The 20,138-nt window shown below is 37.8% G+C and overlaps 1 protein-coding gene across 1 annotated transcript in view; it reads right to left on the bottom strand.

The window, feature by feature from the left end:
- Positions 1-4,213: 4,213 nt before the first annotated feature.
- The window catches only part of SETBP1 (SET binding protein 1), a 267,955-nt gene continuing 252,030 nt past the window's right edge, over positions 4,214-20,138 (bottom strand). The window contains exons 6-7 of the mRNA XM_052670636.1: positions 16,076-16,243; positions 4,214-9,932 (exon numbers count right to left, since the gene is read on the bottom strand). Of these exons, the coding sequence (XP_052526596.1) occupies positions 9,376-9,932; positions 16,076-16,243 (725 nt within the window). The 3' untranslated portion in view covers positions 4,214-9,375. The remainder of the gene's footprint in view (positions 9,933-16,075; positions 16,244-20,138) is intronic.

Below are 20,138 nucleotides of genomic sequence, written 5' to 3'. Positions count from 1 at the left end.
TTAATACTCAACACAGAATTACATGTACTACATCAAAATGGAAGCAGCCAGAAGCATGGGACATCTTGGATGATTTGGGCAATGTTTTCTCAGTTCTTCACTTGCCACCTCTAACTGGTGGGACTGCACATCTTTTTGCTCTTGGGCACAGAGCACCTTGAGTCCCCATGAAAATTAAGCTGCTGGGACTCACTGCAGGTGAAAACTTTTGACCTTCAGATACTTGTACTAGATTTTGAATCAGCACAAATTGCCCACAGGAAGTCATGGGATCAACAGCACCTAGATGTTATAAAACCAACTTTAAATTCAGATCTTTGTTTTCACTTGGTAATTCTTGGCAAGGATTTTGGGAAACTTTCAAATGTCACACAAGTAAATCAAGTTTTAACTCTTTTAATAAAAGTCCATTTATCCACAATTTAAAAAAAATAATTAAAGACTACTGGCCACTAAGCATATCCTGATGGTAGCTATTTAATGAGTGTAATTAGTAAGTCCTGCACCATCTTAAATAGCAGCAATGAAGTACAAGTAAACAATCAGTCTTTCTTTGTTTTCTATTGCAAACTACATTTTGTACTCTCACTGTGGCCTAAATTTCCACATCCTCTAGCCTCTTCCTCTCCCTCACATCAGCGAATGTCCTATTGCATCTCTGAGCTCACTCTTTTCCCTGCAAGTGTGCTGCTTTTTTTTTTGTTTCCCTTTTTTTTTTTCCCTTCCCTTCCCTTCCAGAAAAACAAACAGTGCCCTTCCCTGCCATTATCGTTATTTTAGCTGCCAACCATCATTTGCTTCGTTCAGCAATCACTTCATCCCTTGTCTCATTGCGCTCTTAGCATGCTCTAAAAATGTTCACCCACAGATGCTCTTTATGTGCTCTCCCCCTTGCCTTTACCTTGCAGAAGCTTTCATAATTTGTTCTATTTTAATTGATTTTCTGCTTGGAATACTTCTTCTTTGAGTGTGAGAAGACATCAGGAGGTATTTGTGGTCAAAACTATTATTGTGGCAATCTAAATCAGAGAGGTGCTGCTGGGGATTTTGTTTCCTTTGAGTCAATGACAAAACTTCAGTTGATTTAATTGGAGCTTCATTTACCGATAACATCTGTAGGGACATTTAGGAACTGGCAGATAAAAATATGTGTGGGAGTAGAATGGAGAAATAAATTTTTGAGTATTTTCAAGGATAAACAAGGCCAACCAGACCTGTGTTTTGTTTTGTTTTGTTTTGTTTTTTAATCATTATTATTTTTTCCCTTCTTCTTGAGCAGATCACCTGGAAAAGAATGAAGAGATGATGGGGTTCTGTGCTTTGCATCACTGTCTGAGAGAATCCAGAGTGGGATAAACCCCTTCTGGCAAATAGATGCCAAACAAACCGCATCCATTTCCAGCACTGCAGAAGAAGTGCTGTGCTTCCTACATGCTTGATTCATGCAGGGTTTACGTCCTCCAAGATGCTCAGAACCTGAAGAATTTTTTTTAACAGTTTTCTGAAGTACAGTTGTTCCTGAGAAGCAGTAGCTACCAATGCTTAGCTATCATTCCAGTGCATAAAAAAACATGTCTCATTCTTTTCCCAAAGACTTTCCACTTCTTTTTTCCTCTTTCTACCACAGCTCTTATAATACTATAGTGATCTAACAACTAATGTTGCTGAACCACTTTTCCAAACATTTGATTTTAGTGTTTTCTCAGTATGATATTTCTTACAGGCAACAAACAACAGTAGTTTATATTACATCATATTACTAGAGGCACTCCAAAGCCACTTCAGGATGAATAGTTTCCATTAGGAAAATGAAAACAGATCTTTTTTTCCTGCAAACTACTTTAATATGTTTGAAATGGATAGTTCTGATCTGAATAAGCTGAGAATGTGAACCAGTGGCCCTGTTCCATGTTACAGAGAAAGTTAATTGTCTTAATGAAATGACTTACAATGGCACTAATGTTCTCTTCAAATTCTCTTACAGCTCCTGTTTTCCTGCCAGTTGTTCCTACAGGTCACAGTCAAATATGCTTGATACTCCACTATGAATTCTGTACTTTGTTTTAGCTCTGAAACTCTGTGTTAGTGCAGTAAAGATGTGTTTCAATAATTACTCATAAAAGGCCAAACTTTTTATTTTATTTTTTATTTTATTTTTTATGGTGACATCTATGCTTCCCTTTGCTTTCTAGAACATGTAGGATGATATGTGTTGAATTTCTCTTTCCCATCATTAGCCTCCTTGAAGTCACTTGAAAATTCTCCCATTTGGTAAGAGAAGAATTGTTCTCAAGTTAAGTGCATGCTTTGTGTTATAAAATAGCAAGGAATGCTGCCATTGCACAAAATGCAGGGATCTCCACCAATGAAACTTTTCTTTACACATAATAAGTTCAGCAGATAACTGTGGAGTATGATGGGAAACAGAAGCATGGCAGAGATCAGGGTTTGCCTCTGATAGCTAAGGGTGAGTCACCAGCAGCTTTGTCCTGGGGGACATGAACAACCTGCACTGTGAAGGTTGAATTAGGATCATACTTAGATCTTGGAGATGCTATTCACCTCCTTATCCACTGTAAGAAATCCTCTGATTTCTAACTTCAGTAATATGGAGAATGACAAAAGTTGGTTTGAACAGAGTTTTTTATTTCTGTGAGTAAAGAGTGCTCAGGAAAAAAATAAAAATAAAATAAAGGAAGATAATCAGCAAAATTATTTCTAACACAGTCTGAGTTTTTGCTACTTTTGATTATTTCAGGTGGAGATTAATAATGAAAGTATTCTTGTAAGTAAATTTGGAAATATTGAAAGTAAATTTGGAAAGCACTGAACGCCAACAAAACAAGCCATGAGAATTATACCTAGTTAATAAAATCTACCTGAAAAAAGGCAATATTATAGCAGAGCTTGTGATTTTCCTAAGCTTCTTCTTTTTTTTTTCCTGAGAAATTTTTCTGAGATTTTCAGAATTTTTTCTCAGAGTAAATTCGAGGAAATAATGCTGGAGTAGTTATCAAGGATGAAATAGACAGAGAGATCCTAAAAAGAGCCTGAATGTATCTTGTAGAACCAACAGGACTGCTGAACAATGACTCTTCCCTGCCCAGGAAGAGACCAGAGAAGAGTGTGGCTATCTGATACAGGTCATGGTATAAGTGATCTGGTGAAAAAAAGAGATTAGAGGCGAGAAAGCATGGAAAACTCACATAGTCCCTTATCCTACAGAAAACCAACATCCCCAACTCCCTCTCCAAACAGATGCTCTCCCTGTCTTCTCCATCATCTTTGCAAGGTGACACCATGAAAATGCAGCAATGCTCACTGGCAGTAGGAGGTAAACCTCAGAAAAGAGCTGGCAAGGAGGGAAGATCAGTCCTCAGATACTGCAGCTGCAAGCACAAAACCTGACAGTTCACAGATGCTTCTGAGGAAGTCTTACCACAGGCCCTTTACAAAAAAAATGGTTGCAGACAGAGACCAGTGGTTTACGCATTACAGAGTCTGACATAAGCAGTGAGCAAAACTATCAGCACTTTTACAAATTGTCCTCAAATGCTGAGCCTGTGCATGTGTTAAAGAGACAGAGAAGAGAAACAAACAAACAAACAAACAAACATCAAAATGAGATCTTTGGAACAGCTCTGCACCAGAATCAGAAAGCTGGATGTAACCCTGGGGGGAAACCCAAGGTGACCCATCCCAAGAAGCTCCTGAAGGGCAGAACATGAGAGGACACATTCACCTATCCTGCCTGAACATTGCTGCCTGCTTAAGGGAATGGAATTTCTTTTTCATGAGCAATCAGGAAAAATCCCTGAGATTCCATAGGGATTAGCAGACAACAATCCATCTGCTGCAAGAGTGGAAATCCCACCCGTGCGACAAGTATCTCCATGCTGGTATAGACACCACTTGGATCACTGATCTTTCTCTTCATGTGGTGACATAGACAGCCTCAAAGTGTGAAGGACCATTTTGCCACCTTGGGACCTGTGGCACTGACCATTTTTAACTTTTCAGAGTATTCTGGAACAGAGAGAAAAAAAAAAAAAAAAAGAGAAAAAAAGAGAAAAAAGAACAGAACCAAAGCATGTTTTTCTCCATTACCATAAAGAGGGCCTGTGAATGCATGGTATTAGTATTCCAAAAGCTATTAAACTCCCTAGTGATGAGAAACAGATGGAAAATAAGACAAAAGAATTCACAACTCATGTTAGACTGAATTGAATTCCTTTAATTTCACACAATGAATAACATATGAATAGGATTAACTTTTTTTTTTTTCCTTTTTTTTTTTTAGTTAAGTGCTCTATACTGTGCTAACCTGATTTGGTAGCGAAAAGACTGAGCTTTGTTTTAGAAAAAAATGTTTAAAAACCAACATCTAAGATCATGAAGGAGCATGACATTAAAGCATGCCAGATGTATCTAAGCCTCAAAGAACATCAAGTCCATATCCATTTTTAAATGTACAAAAATGCTTCATGAATAAAAACTGTTACAAAAAGAACATTTCAAACAATGTACAAGTTTTTTTTTGTCTTGCCTCTATATTCAATAAAATACAAATACATTTTTTTGCTCTAAAATATGTTTACATACAATCAAAGTAGAACATGCAAATTACACTTTAAAAAAGGCTTTTAAAAACCACTTATGAATACAAACTAAAAATTAGCCAGCACGACTTATAGAACAATCTTGTGCCCCATTCGTTTGATTTTTTTTTTAATTTTTTTTTTTGAAATACAGTATATACATATTTAACACTTCATGTGCATTTATTATTTAAGAAATAGCTTAAAAAAATAAAGAAAAAGAAAAGTAAAACAAACCAACATGGGATTGAACAGCTCCCCCATGTTGTCCAATTGGCAGCTCTTTTTATGTTTTTACAGTTTTTTTCTTTTTCTTTTTTTTTTTTCTATTTTTTTTTCTATGTAGTGTTTTATACAGCCTAGGCAGGCATCTTAAGGAGATCTCAAATACATGTCCTTTGTTAAGATGTGCTTCTAATTTTCTCAGAACTGCTGCACCCCAGTTTTTGGATGATGTAGAAGGAAGAGGCATTGCAAAGGCATGATGTTCATTCTCTCAATTCAGAAAACCATCCTGTTTGTATTTTCCTTTTTTCTATCTCTATTATTGTTATTATTATTTTTCCTTCAGGATACTATTAAAATGCACTGTTTAAGTGCAGTCCTGAATCTGGGCCTGTGAAAATAAGTGTTGGGTAAATTTTTGTGTGTGGAAGGGTGAATACTTGTCATATTGTTGTAGTGCTCAGAAGCCCTAGTAATGAATCAGCACCTTGTTGGACCAGATGCTACCAAAAAATGTAAGAACACAAATCAAATCAATCTACATGGATGGTCTAAAGAATTGATGTCCAGTGAAAAGGCATGGGCTATGCTATATGATGACACCTGAGTAGCTGTTGTCACATGCTTAATTTTTTTCTTTTTCTTTATTTTTTGGCAGTAACCCAAAAACATGCATGCTGCTTCACAGAAAATTTAATAGTGAAGGGCTCAACAAATTGTCAGTACAAAGCTCTTGGAGACACAAGTGATCATTTATTTCTTTCTCTCTTTTGTCCTTTTTCTTGGCTTTACTCTGGTTGATAAATATAGGGCCCACAGAGAGGATGCAAATTCATGGCACCATTTCACATAGCTGACAGCCATGTTATTTTTTTGTGTGTTTTTATTTAAGCATGCTAAAATGTGTTAATCTGTGACATGTTGGAGGTCTTTGAAAGGCTCTTTTGGATCTTAACAAGCAAAAGGGCTTTCGCCATAGTTTCATACACTCCTTGGAAATGTGCAGAGAAAATTTAGAGAGTTCCTTAGTAAAACTTCCTAGTTGTAAGGGAAGAAAAAATCAGAAAGCTCATTACTGGAATATCGTTGGGTAATAAACTGCAGGAGTGGGATTTTAGCCTTAAGCCCTAAAACTAAATCCTTTATGATCTGCATGTAGTACATCGCCTTATGATATTATTCTGTCAGCAACTTGCCTATCATATTTGTAGACTATGCAACATGCAGAACACAAATTATGAGTGCCATCTAACAGTATTTCCAGCCTGCTTTCATACAAATTAACAAACTAATCTTGCTGTCAGCCAGGCCTGGCTGCACAGGACTGTTATTTGAATGAACAGTCAAGACTGTATTGTGGCACTGTGCTCTCCCAAAACATCCTCTCTGTGAATAATAAATTTTGGGCATCTGGGCTACGATACATCTTGTACGTATAGCTTGCAGCTACCAAGTCTTGTACCCTTAGCCTTTGTTATTTTTAGGACCAAAAGTGCCTTTACAATTTTTTTTTTCTGCCTTACTTGAAGTACTCAGTGAAGAGAATATGGGGTAGTTCTTTCCACAAGTAGATGCTCTCCTTAAGTGTTTTGCCTCTAGCAGCATCTTGGATAGTAGTATTTGTAAGGTTAATAGCGTTTTCATAGAAGCATGTTATCATTCAGGTTGGAAAAGACCTTTAAGACCATCTTCCTCCAGCAGTGCCCTGACGGTACTGGATCTGTTGCTGAGGACCCCACATTATTCAGTAATCCCCAATGGTGGGGTTATGCCCAGAGTCAGCCCAAATCCAGTCCTTATTGTCACCCTGTAAGGTTTGATGCATCTTGAAACCACATGAGGCATTCAACGACAGAATTTGGTTCTTTCAGATCTTTGCTCTACTTGCTACATGTTGAAATGTCCTTCAATGCTAACAATCACTGACAATGAAACTAAGGATAGATGGCTTAGTTTCAGGTTATAGGCTACCTGTAATACCAAACACATTTTCTTTTTTAAGAGACACCATCAACTACTTTCAGGCCCGAGGGAAAGACGTTAAAAAAAGTTTCTGAATCAACTAAACCTCAGTCTGATGCTTTTTAAGGCAGAAGGGAAGAGCTGGAAGAGGCATAAGCATTTTTTCTTCAGGCCTACATTTTCAGTCAGTAACACTGTGCTGATTCAAGAGAATTGAAAAGCAAAGTTGGTTGTAACAGAAGGAGCAACCGGTCAGTTTATTTCTAAGCTGCATTAATTGGAAAACAAAAAGCGTGAATGAGCATGATGAATGCTGCAAAACAAATGGGAAACAAACTTCTGTGATCCATCTTATCAGTCGTAAGGAGAAAGGATCTCAAGAATTGTTCCAGCCTCAAAAAAAAAAAAACAAAAATCCTCTCCCAGCCCCCCAGCCCCAGTCGAAACACCAAATGCATTCAGTTTTAATAAGCTAAGGTGCTATCACAGAAGAAAAATCAGTCTCTAAAAATAATGAGTTATATGTTTACAGTGTCCCTTTAACACTATAGTCTTGATATGATTTTTGTAAATAAATAACAGAATAGAAAGTTATTATTATTATTATTTTGGTGGGGACTTGTTTGTTGTCTTTTATTTTTATTTTTATTATTTTTTTAATGTCGTGCTATTTGAAGTTTCCTTGGCAATATGCCAATTAAGGATTTCTCAAAAAAGTGAATAACAGTTGGCTTGTGAATCATTAAATAATTCCAATCCCCACTCCCTTGCTGGAATTTTCCCTCCCCCCTCCCATTTTAATATCCATCTTGCCATGCCAGGTGTTGGGTGTACTGAAGGACTTTAAAAAGAAACCAATTGAAAGTACAAATTTCAAATTTTAACAACTGACTGCTTTTTTTTTTTTTGCTTTTTTTTTTTTTTTCTGTTAAAAAACAAACAAGCAAACAAACAAACGAACAAAAAAAAAAAAAACAGAACTATTTTTACTGCAATGGAACAGCTTCACGTTCAGTCTTTGAATTAAACATTTTAATTGGGCTGTGGAAATGGAGCTTAGGTATTTTACCCAAGTTAGATCAATGGTTAACGTACAAGTCGAATGAGAAATGTACAATTTGAACTGACCATTTAAAGAGACGATTTGTCACACACAGTTTGCATCCATGCAGACTGAGAGCTTTATAATTACATTATGTACAAAAAAAAAAAAAATTTTTTTTTTAGTTTATTAAGGCAACCACAACTTGGAGAACATGTCCAAAGTGGCATTAATACAATTGCAGTGGTGATACCCTTTGAACATTTTTATTTTTATTTTCAGGTAAGAACACTTATTCCTTTTCTTTTTTAAGAAATAATTGCCAAGAAATAACCTACTTTCCATAGGGTTTTGTTCTCTATTTTTTAAAACAATCTACTTTGTCTATTTTCTTTAAAAGTACATATCAAGGCATTGCTACCCAATGCAAATAATTTGGAGCCTGGGTTTCCCATCATTTTCCCTGGGAACTGCAGGTGGTAAAAACTGGTAGTTTTGGGCCCTGTTTTCTTACTCTATTTTTTTCTGTTCTACTTTTTTTTCTTTTCTCTTTTTTATCTTTTTGTTTTTATTTTTATTTTTTTTTTGGTGATTTTGTCCATGTTTACTATAACTCTATTCCCCAGAAGTGTCTTGCTGTTCTCTACTCATATGTACCGAGAATCAAAACAACTTGGTTGATGGATGACCCTTTTTCACATGCCATTGGAAATGCCAAGTTGCTTCATAGAAATGTGCTATCATAACTGAATATCCATGTACACCTTATTAGAAATGCTGTGATATTCTGTTGTTCCTTGGGATAGCACTCGGAATGAGTGTGTGCGCGTGTAAGGCTCTACTTTTCTATTGCCTATATTGCAGCTAGTTGTAACTAGGCAAGTAAATGAGAAAAAAAATATATATAGTTCTAGCAGGAGTCAGGCATTTGGGGTTATGTTACCCCAAAACCTGGTAGTATATAAAACTGAAAAAAAAAATTCAAACATATTATAACCAAGATCACAGTTGAGAAAATTACACTATTTTTTTTCTTGCCTTTTTTTTCTTTTTTTTCCTTTTTTTTTTCCTTTTTCTTTCTTTTTATTTATTTTTTTTTTTAACAGTGATTTCTACTATGGTATGGTTATTCTTAGTTTCACCTGGCCCACCAAACAGAATCTGAGTTGAGCATTCAGCCCTAGTGACAATGCTCAGCTCTCTGCAAGGATGACCTCCCGCCTCCGGGTATGGTGTGAGCACAGCAATGCTGAGATGTTGATTAGTTTTGGAAACTGCAAAGTAGACAATATCCCCAACTTAGAAATCCCCCCCACCCCCCTTATCCCCACCTTTCCATCTCCTCACCCTTTCCCCCCTCTTTCCTGGGGGACTGGGACCGAAGTGATGAAGAGGAAGATGTGATCCCCATCTCTCCATAATAAGTTTTGGCCACCCAAGTGACAAGTCCAGTGCTGCCTTGGGGGCAAAGCAGACTGTATTCCTCCAGTCTGTCAGTCCTGACGTACCCTGCTATCAGCACTTGATGTCCAACAGGGTGTGCTGGCCTTAGGGAAGGCCTTCGCTTTCACTTCCTCTGCCTTTCCGGTGCCGCTTCACTTTCATGTCATCCTCCTCCTCTTGTGGTGATTTGCTCTTCCTTTTCCCAAGCCGGGGTGTCCGGGGCAGAGGGAGAGGGGGCGGCAGTGGCGGAGGAGGAAGAGGAGGAGGTGGTGGTGGTGTTTCTCGAGCCATGTGTATGACAGCCTCAATGGTGGCCATGATTGTGTCTTGAGTGGCTGCTTGCTCCAACAGCAATGGATTCAGTGTTGGCCTCTGACCTCTTTTGCTGGGAAGGTCAATGCATTTCTCCAGAACGGGCATTTGGTCTCTGGAATCTTCATCAAAGGAGAGAGGTTGCTTACGTGGACGGCCCCTCCGCTTCTTGACAAAGTTATTGCCTGTTTTTGATTGTCTCTGCAGCCGCTTGGCTTTCAAGATCTTGTTTACGTGATCCAGGTTCTTCTTTGTGGACAGGATCTTGGTGTAGTTACACATCTTGCGCACCTCACACTGGATTGCTTCAATTTCACGGCGCTTGAACCTTTTTTTCAGCAGTGGACTGGCTGTTAGGAGACAAGGACAGAAACAGGACTAGATCAAGCAAGTGAATGGAAATCCTGCCTTCAGTATTATGAAGAAGGGGAGCTTTCAAGACTGATAGGGTGAATATGACTATTGAAGAAGTAGAAGATGTGTGAAATGACTCTGCATAGAAAAGGAATATAAGAATAATATAGGTAATTTAGTGTCATCCCAGAATTGCTATTACCTCCCCTTCTACTCTTCCAGATGATAACCTAAGTTTGAGCTGTGCTCAGAGATCTCTCTCTTCACTTCTAAAGCAGCAAAACTTTTCTACAGCAGTGTTATACTGTGAGTTTGATTCAGTCTCCTTCTCTAGTGAGGAAAAAAGGGAAAAAAGGGAAAAAAGGGGCTGCTTAATACAAATGTTACATCAGTCCACCATAACTACTGAACTTAATATACACCAAACATATGCTCCTGATACCTTCATCCTGGTCTTTAATTCTTGCACATCATATAGTATTAAAAAAGTTCGTTACTGAAACTACTGGGCACAGGCAAGTTCAGTGGCTTACTCCACTTGTGTTAAATTAATTAATTCTGCCTGGATTTCTTTACTATCATCTCTGCAGAAACTAGCTGAAACTACACTGTCATCTAATTGACTTTAATGTCCCCTGAAGCAAGCTTGCTCCTTTCTGGTTCTGATCACTTACTTTAGATCTGAATGAAGTCCAAAGCAGTTAAGTCTCTTGCCAAGGTCACATCATGAGTCACTGTCAGAGCTGGAAGAGAGTCCAGCATTTGTTGGCTTCTTGGCCTTTACTTAGGACATAAGATCTTGCTTGTTTTTCCTAAATTATTTCATTGTCCGTTAATGAGCATGGTGTCTGTTCAGAGTTCAAGATTTCCATGTAGATTACAAGTAACTACGTCTTTGTGAGCAAGACAGAATGTATTAATTCTGCTATTACAATAATTGGTTCTCCATTTCACTCCTAACACATCAATTCTGCACTACTGGAAGAGAAATGACAGAGTTCATGATTTCTTTCCAGTAAAGATTAAAACATCCCACTAAATTAACCTCAGCTCATGTCTACTTGCAAACTTAATTTACACCTGACTGGCAAGCAGTCATTTGGCTTTGAAATACTTGAAGTTTCTAGAGCAGCCAAGATTTCAAGAAAGGTTCTTTTGAGGGTTATCACTCTCTTCGTGGTTAACAACATAATCTTCTAGCAGCAGTTTAAAATAAAGTTGCTGGTGTAGCAACTCTGTAGATAATCAGGAGCCATCAAGTGGCAGAATCTTCCCTTGCTCACTATGACAGATTTGGCATACGAGCCTTACTTACTGTCCTCCCCTCTTGGACAACAAAAATATTGGCTCTTACACTACCATGTTGCTTGGATTCAGCAAAGAGCTTGCATAAACAAACGCAAGTTACAATGCAAGAAGTAGGAATGAGTCATAAACAAAACACAGACATATGCTCTCTTATAAATAAGGACCTGGATGGCCAACTTCCCAAAGTCTGGTTTTCATTAATTACAAAACAAAATACATTTTCCATATGTAACCCACTCCCCGCACCAAAAAAAATAAAAATAAAATAAAACCCATTTACAGTTTGTGATTCACAGAGGACAAAAGAATAGAGGAATGCAGTCATTTTGGTACCAGAGAAAAAAAGAGAAAGGAAAAGAAATGTCAAATTACTAAGGGGAATCTGATTAGTTGCACAGAATTTCTCTCAAGTAGGTTACCCCTAAAAAGTGTGGAGGTAAGAACCCTAAAGGCAGCTGGCAGAGAGCTCTTTCTCAGTCACCTGATCAAAAAAGTTAGATTCTGGTCACACAAAACCATAACTCTCAGGGGCTTCACTCATGACTGACATACAAAGTCCCAGTATTTTCAATCCTAAGCATTCAGCTCCTTTGAGTCCCTCCAAAATCCTGCTAGAAGCTTCAGATTAGAATATTGAATAAGTCACTTTGCACACCATTTGCTGTCCACATTTTGCCTTTTATTACTATTGCCATGTTGCCATGCATCACCATTATCATGAGTCATTTGTGAGACTTTTTGAAAACTCCCATGTTCAAGATGCATTTTTTTTTTCTCAGAAAGTTAATGACATAAATTTTGCAGATGAGAATTTTAGCAAAAATTAAAAGAAAGAAAAAATTAAAAAAGCAGTAAAGTTAGTAGATTTGGCACTGGTCTCAACTTTAATTGGAAAGACAGCAAGCCAAAGGACAGGAAAGAATTTGAAAAGAAAAATCTGCACAATTTTATGTCTTTACTGAGATCTATCAGTATCTGTTATTTCTGCAGCCCATTGAAATCAATGATATCTATTTGCCATTTTCAAAATAGGAGTTTACTGCCATTTGACATGACATCCTCCTTATTGCTGGTACTAAATAATATAATATGCACATGTATTCTGATGGTCATACCAGCTCTCTGATGATTATCTTGAGTACTCAAGAAGAAGAGGACACTGAGGCTTAAAGACCTAAGTGGATCTCAAGAGAGATCCACTAGTGTAGGCAGAAACTGAGTGCAGTACTCAGTGTGTCTAGTTCTCCAAATTCAGTTGATACACTAACATGTATGGGTAGATATCTACACATAGATGTAAATCTGAGAGCTGATGACCCAGTGCCTTCCTTTATTGTGTAGATACTTCCTTGCTCTCCTAAAAATTTATAGACTGACAGACCCTTTCAATTTGGACTGAAACTCAATTTCTCTTGAAATAAGTAAATAAATAAAGAGATAGATAAATACATAGATAGATAGATAGATAGATAGATAGATAGATAGATAGATAAAGTTGTTCTATGCTAGGTTACTGTCTTATTTTTTTATCCTCCTATTTTTTTTTTTTTTTCCTTGTAAGTGCATTTGGTGCTTTGTAGCCTTTATGATTTTCTCAGGAAGTTTATTAGTAACTACTAACGCTTTTGCTTTTCTCTCTAGCAAGCCTCTGAACTTGCAAGAGTTGTGTTATGTAGTCTGCCAATAGTCAGAATGCATGTCTTGAATAAATAATATCCCTCTAAATCAGGCTTTTAAAGGATGTATTAAGAAAACCAATATTATATTGGCTATTGAGATTCAGGAGCATCTGATTTTAAATTAGAAGAAGGGTGACTCTGTGGAAAAGAATCTGATGGGTCTGCAGGGGGAAGATTTGATGAGGTGTGCTTATAACAAAATATCAGAGATCTGACAAAATAAGCCACTATTGAAGCGACAGCCATCAGGTGTTATCAACTCATCTAGAAGCTCTTGGTCAGCAATTCTGATAGAATATATTTTGCTATATTGCCACGTGATATACTGCTTTGCTGAAAACCAAAGGTAAATACTAAGCTTTTCCATTTTATTCAGACAGATCTTTCTCAACCCTGGATTCAAATTTGTCTGCTCTGTTTTCAAGATTTGTTGTTCCATTCTTGCACATACTTTACTATTTGCATATGGAAACTTTGCTCTGGTTGGAAGAATTTCCCCTATCGCTATCTCAAAAGAGATGAGGAGGAAGTTGGCCAGACTAACAATATGTTTGTACACAGGCACAGGAAGATGGGATGCTTCTAAGAGATGACACAACATGATGGCAACCTCCAGTTGATGGAGGAGACTACAGGACAGAGAGCAGTACAGGAAGGAGAGGAATAGAGGAGATTTGCTTCCTGGACAAAGTATTCTATCCACACCTTGCCAGGCTGTAAAGCTATACGTTGCCTCTATGAAGGCCTGAAGCTAGTTGGCACAGTCCTGACCAAAGTGAATAGAGACTGGAAATAGCTGATGCAATGCAATATTGCTAAATGAATCTTTCCTTATATTGTGACTGTTCACACTTGAGGACATCAATCTGCTTACTGTAATCAGGATATTTCCTCCAGACACAGCTACAAGCAGTGACAGCTTGAATTCCACACAGCAAAGAGGTGTTGGAAGAGATACTTTTCCCACCACAGAACCTGCCTGGAGGCTTGCAACAACAGAGAGAAGGAGGACATAACTGGAAAATCCAGTACTGTGGAATAAAAGCAATCAGAGCTGAACAGAAGACAGAACTTGGACATCAGAAAAAGGCTGTCAGGAGATTCTTCATTTGTCTGTATGGAGGACCTATTGTGGGGGATCCTTATTTCTGAAACATCATTAGACAGCAATGGGAGAAGGAAGCAGTTTGGCTTCCCAAAACACAGAAAATTCAGACAAGCACCTGTATTTCTGATCTGCTTTCTGGAAGCTGCTGTCTAAAACTTGCCCCATGCTATTAGAGACATACGCACTTCAGTTATCTTTGTCAAGTGCTGATTATGAAAACAAACTGGAAAATTATGCACTACTGGTGCACATAGCTGCTGCTTATTTCTACCCAATAAAGCTTTTGTACTTCTCCTCCATCCCTTCCTTACCATATTAAAACAAACAAACAAACAAACAAAAAAACACCTTGCCAAGCTACCTCAAGGTAGAAAGAATTGGTGTTAGTCTTAAAAAATACAGCTTTACACATTTAAAATAAGGAAAATGGAGGTCCTGTATTTGCCATTGGGAGCAGATGCCTTTGTCCCACAGATAAATTAAAGTGATTGCAGGCCAAGCTGGGAAGTTGAACAGGGTTGATATTACACATGTAACAGCTTTCAAAGCAATAAGAAAAGTCTCTACCAAAAACATATGCTCCCAAGGAAGCTTACAGGGGTTTGAAGAACCCATTCTAGCACAATGGTACAGAACACAGAAGTGAGGCAAGGTGTTTCAGATGCTTTGGAAGTTCTTCACTGCTTCTCAAACTTTATTCTGAATGGCTTTGGTGTGTTTGTGACACTAGGGATCAATCTTACTGCCTGTCATTCTCTACTCTATCCTTTCAGATTTGCCTGGGGCTGCTTGCAAGAACACAGCACAGAGAAAACTGCTCAACAGCTGGGCTCAGTTTTCAACTTGGTTTGAATGGAGAGATTTTCAAGGAGCTCCCCATTACTTACAGGAAGCCCAAAGCACTGTCCTGTTTTCCCATTCACACCGTTTCTTTCAATTTTCTCTAAATTTCAACATCTGGGCTACAGATAAACCAACAATTTAATTAGTCCTCTGAAAATCGAGAGAATTAACTATTTCAAGTCTAGCATACATTTTCACCTTGAAAGTGATCGTAAAATATTTGTGTACTTTCATTCTCTGTTGCATTAAAAATCTCTCCTTAGTTTATATATAGGGAAGTATTAAAAGCTAAACAGACTCCTGGTTTTCTTATGTAGAATTATATCCTTTTAGAAGCCACTTTACAACATGGGTCCTTTGTTTTCACTCTTTATTCAGGAAACCAGAGGAAAACAAAAGGAAAGCACTGAAACAGTAATTTCAAATGAATAATTAAGTATGTTATCATTCCATAACTAAGGGATACAGATATAATGTTTGTTTATGTGGATTCAGATATTTGACGAGACTAAGAAATTCTTAATGGCTGCATGTAGGATTCAGTATGGCGAGTTCCCCATTCACTATGACATAATTCAAGATCAACTTATCTATCTGTGCTCAAGCATGATGATGCTGGAATGACTTGGCTCAACTTCTGACAGTACTAAGCTGTATCACCTTCCAATGTGATTCCAAACAGAAGCACAAAGTATAAATTGATTGAAAAACATGTTACTCTGGCTTATTTATTCCTATGTGCTTTAAATCACTGTTCATTGCCCTAAACAACTTCACATTTTCAAGACAGAATATTATGCTAAAATCACTGAAGTATGCTGAAGAAATCTCAGCTGCTCCTTAGCTATTCACTAGGTATTCGTGCTACACGGATGGGAACATTCAAATAAATGAACAACAGGGCTGAGAAAGAAACCCAGGAGCCTTACTTCAGAGTCCCCTGCTAGACCATAAGTGCTCTTGTTGAATCCTCATTATTGCACAAGTAGTGTTATGTGAATAAAATATATTTGAATAGCCAAGATATGATCATGGTAAGAAAGTGTTAAGAAGAATTACTGCCTGATTATCACATTGGATTTGCGCATTTGCAACAACTACTTAAATCAGGGAAAACAGTAAAAAAAACATATTTTTCAATGCAGTGCCAGTAGAAAGAGGGTGGAGGAGATGTAGAAGAGGTGGAGAGAAGCCACTTTACCTGCTTCAGATGTTGCTGATGATGAAGGTAGGAGAGATAATACTGGAGTCGGCATTGTAACACTCTCTACAGTTGCTGGTTTCCTTCTGGTCATCACATTACAGGCAGAACTTTCCATTTTACTGTGAAGTGAAGTCTGATCTGCTTTTAAGTGGGGGCCTACAATTCCTAGGAAAGAAAGCAAAATTTGGATGAACATTTAGGAAGTAATCTGAGTGCAGAATATCTGGAATTGTGTACTTGGTGACAGTCCTTGCCACTCCAGTACATTTTCACATTTCCCTGTAAGTGTCTGATTTCAAGATCTAATGTGGATTTGAGGCTCGAGAAATCAAAATTTTTGGTAATTTCTAATACTTCTGCCTGAAGGGTTATCATCAGTGATCTCTATAACAATGGCAAACCAACATGGTAATTCCACATTGTTACATATTATTTTGTAAAGATATACCCCTACCTGTACATGTTTAAAAACAGACATGTTTCTTATCTCTTTTCATCGGGATCATCTATTTGTCATTCTCTGTATAGTTTGTTCTCTGCACGTGGTTATGTACTTCTGTAGTGACTCGATTGAATGTGTGCTTCATCTGAGTAAAGGCACCAATAATGGCCTCAGCATGTCATTCCCTCTTTAACGCACATCAGACTTTTACTCATTTTTTAGGAATCCTCTTCCTTATAAAATTATACTTTACAACTCATCAAAGAGGTAGGAGTTTAAAAAAAAAGAAAAAGAACTCTTTGCCATACTTTTGTTTGCCAACCAATTCTGATGGTGTATGTAGATTACAACATGAAATGAATTAACTTAGAAATATACAGAGGACTACAGAAAAAATAAAAGCTATGCAAACAGGGCTGTTAAATTTCTACCTTAGCAATCTTCCTCACGCTCTCTTATGACTTTAATTCTTATTACTTTTTTTTTTTTTTTTTCCATGTAAATGTTTCATATTTAAACCACTATTTTTAAAATGTTACATATTATATCTTCCTGTGTATACATCTGAATGTATGCCTGGCCCTTTATATGTAATATCTGCATGAGTTTGCCTATGTGGATATGTACATATCCATCTATGAATACATGAATTTACTAAGTGAGAAGTCAGCTAAAATAGCTCAGCATTTTTTACAGAAAAATCAGGAAGTTTTTGTTGATTCTGGTAAACTCCTAGCAGTGGCTGTTTTATAAAGATCCAGTAGTTCTGCTTTCATGAGACTGAAGCAAAGATGAGGATCTTTTGTTGTGTCTTTACTAATTTATGAAGACCTTTCTCAGTATCTGCAATAATGGATTTCAACATATTCAGGACAGCCACTCATTTTTCAAATGTAGCTCTTCTTAAATAATTTCTTTTTTTCAAATCTTGTACATGAGCCTCAGAGAAAATATGGATTCTGGGAATTAAATTACATGAAGATTCATAAAATCACAGAAGAGCTGATGTTGGAAGAGATTTCTGGAGCTCATCTAATCCAATTCCCTTCTCAAGCACAGTCAGCCAGTTACCAGGACCACGTCCAATTAGATTTTAAATATCTTCAAGGATGGAGGCTTCAAAATCTCGTTGGGCAAAGAGAAAAGCACCATCATGCTGATCATGGATGATTTCTCTTCATAAATCTCTGGATTTTTCTGTGTCTGGTCTACTAAAATAATTCCTAACATGATCCTCCTATAGCACAGATATGTTTTCTTTCCTCAGAGGTCTCATCACCTTTGGGTCTCGAAAGACTAGACTTATCAGGAAAGCTCAAGAAGACATTGAATACTTTGTTTTATTCCATGCCACAGGTGTCTCTCCTCCATTCAGCACTGTGCCAACATTTTCCCTAGTCTTTTTTTTTTTTTTTTTCCTGCTCCTGTACCTGCTGGACATTCTTTGTCCATCTACTTCCACCAGATTCAATTCCAGATAGGCTTTGGCTTTCATAAGCCCACCTCTGCATGCTTAGATATTTTCTCTATATTTCTCCAGCAGCTCCTCCTTTCTCCTCTTTTTTTTTGCTTGCTTTCCATGTCTGACATTAGTTAGTAGCTCTTTGCTCATGCATGCAAGTCTCCTGCTACCTTTGCTTGAATTGATGCTCACTGTTGCGGAACATTTTTGAATTTGGAGAAGGTAATCGAAAATCAACAAGTTCTCCTCAAATTCACTTTTCTTCAGGGCTGTATTCCATGATTCAGTCAGATTTTTCAAAGCAGGCTGCAGTCCTTCTTTTTCCTTTTCTTTTTCCTGTCACACTGAGGTGAACAATAGGCTTCTTCTCAGCAATTAAAAAAGACCTCTTCTCCTTTTTTCTAATCAAGGGATCTACAGCAAACACTCACACTGTCCATATTAGTCTGCTTGTGAACACTGACTTGTAAGCTCTCAGCTGGTCCATCACTAATTCTTAGGCATTGCTCCATGACTTTCTACTCCTTTCTATTATCATCCTGAAAACTTTTCTCGTCAGCCTGGTTCATCACTTCCTCACTTGGTTGTGGGTCACCATCTTTTTCCCCTGTAACTTCTAGTTTAAAGTTCTCCTTACCAATTTGGCTAGGCTGTTGGAAAAGATGCTTTATTGCTTTTCATGTGAAACTCTTCTCTTCTTAGTGTTTCTCTAACCTCAAAGAGGATCCTATGGTCATTAAAAAATTAATCCATTTTGTCAGTACCAGCTGCACAATGAGTAGTTAATACACAAAAACTATCCAGCCTTCTTCAAGCCCTTCCATCTCACTTGCAGGATTGAGGAGCAAAACACCTGCGTCCTCATGGCCTTGATCACAGCCCTTGGAGGCACTTAGCCAAGATTGACAAACTCCCAAAATCCAAAACTCGAGCAATATTATCAGTCCAAGGACTTCTGAAGCCTTGGATGCCTCTCCACAATGTCATTCATCTAAGTTCCAGGCTACTGGAAAACCACTTGACAGCAGGTCAGGTCAGAAGACTGGGCCGTTCATCTTATGCAGGGGTTAGCGCCCACTGCTCTCCCTAACCACAGCTGGTTAGCATCTGGTAGTTCCTCAAAGAGTTCCTTAAAGATCTTCAAAGAAGTTCTCAGAAGATCAAGATGATTTCCAGGCAGTTTGCTGCCTCTGTTGTCAGTACTCAGCCATTCCAGATATAAACATTTTCTTGCATTCATAGTCGGAGCTGCTATGACAGTTTCTACCTTTGTCCTTGCATGCAAAATGAGAAATAGTCAGGAAACCTACAAGACCCCAGAAATTGTGGAAAAGATCTTTATCAGACTCAAGCAGAGGACTGAACTGGTGAGAGGAGTCTGAAAGATTAGGGGCTACAGAATGAATGAGTCTGGAAGAGGAGTCTAGATTAAAAACCTGCAACTTAATAAAGCAGAATGAGTCCGAAAGCAGAAAGATTCAGGGCTGAGACAGAATTGCAGTCAGAGGTTGTGGCTTGGAAGAGATATACTGAGGAGCCTTTGCATATTAGACTGTGCATTCTCCCAGAGCCTCAAATTGAGCACTAAGCATCTCAAATTGTATCCATTCAACTTCAATCCCTCTCTGCTCAGCTTCCCTATTACAAATGAGAACAATAATATACCCCTCATCTCAAGAGCAGTGCTGCAAAAATAAAATTATCAACATTCATGAAACATTCATCTATTCATAGCAAGGCTTAGAAATGTGGAATAAATGAGACATGGGGTCACACACTGAATAAGGAGAGGAAAATCAAACTACCAAATAGCTGTTCATTAGGTGAGTGCTATACATTGAATAAAGCACTGTTCCACAGAAAGACTGAAATATTTGGCCAGACAATTATGCTTATGTGATCCCAGGACTATGGAACCGTGCGTGTGAAAAGCTAAGGCTTCACCATCCCATAGTGCTTGAGTTTGAGGCTTAACATTACTTTGTCACGAATGTAGATTGTGCACAAGAAAGGCGCTTATGTGTGGGTGTATGTATCAATATGCATTCATATATATGCACGTGCATATAACAGCCTAATAAATTCAGCATCTGGTTCTAATTAAACTGAATGGCCTATATAAAGAGCTGTATGAAAACATGCAGCTGTAACCTGTT

This window comes from Tympanuchus pallidicinctus, unplaced genomic scaffold, assembly GCF_026119805.1.
Source record: "Tympanuchus pallidicinctus isolate F22 unplaced genomic scaffold, pur_lepc_1.0 scaffold9, whole genome shotgun sequence".
In the NCBI taxonomy this organism is placed as follows: domain Eukaryota; kingdom Metazoa; phylum Chordata; class Aves; order Galliformes; family Phasianidae; genus Tympanuchus; species Tympanuchus pallidicinctus.
Note: the sequence above shows the minus strand (reverse complement) of the source record. Positions and strands in the feature narration are given on the sequence as shown.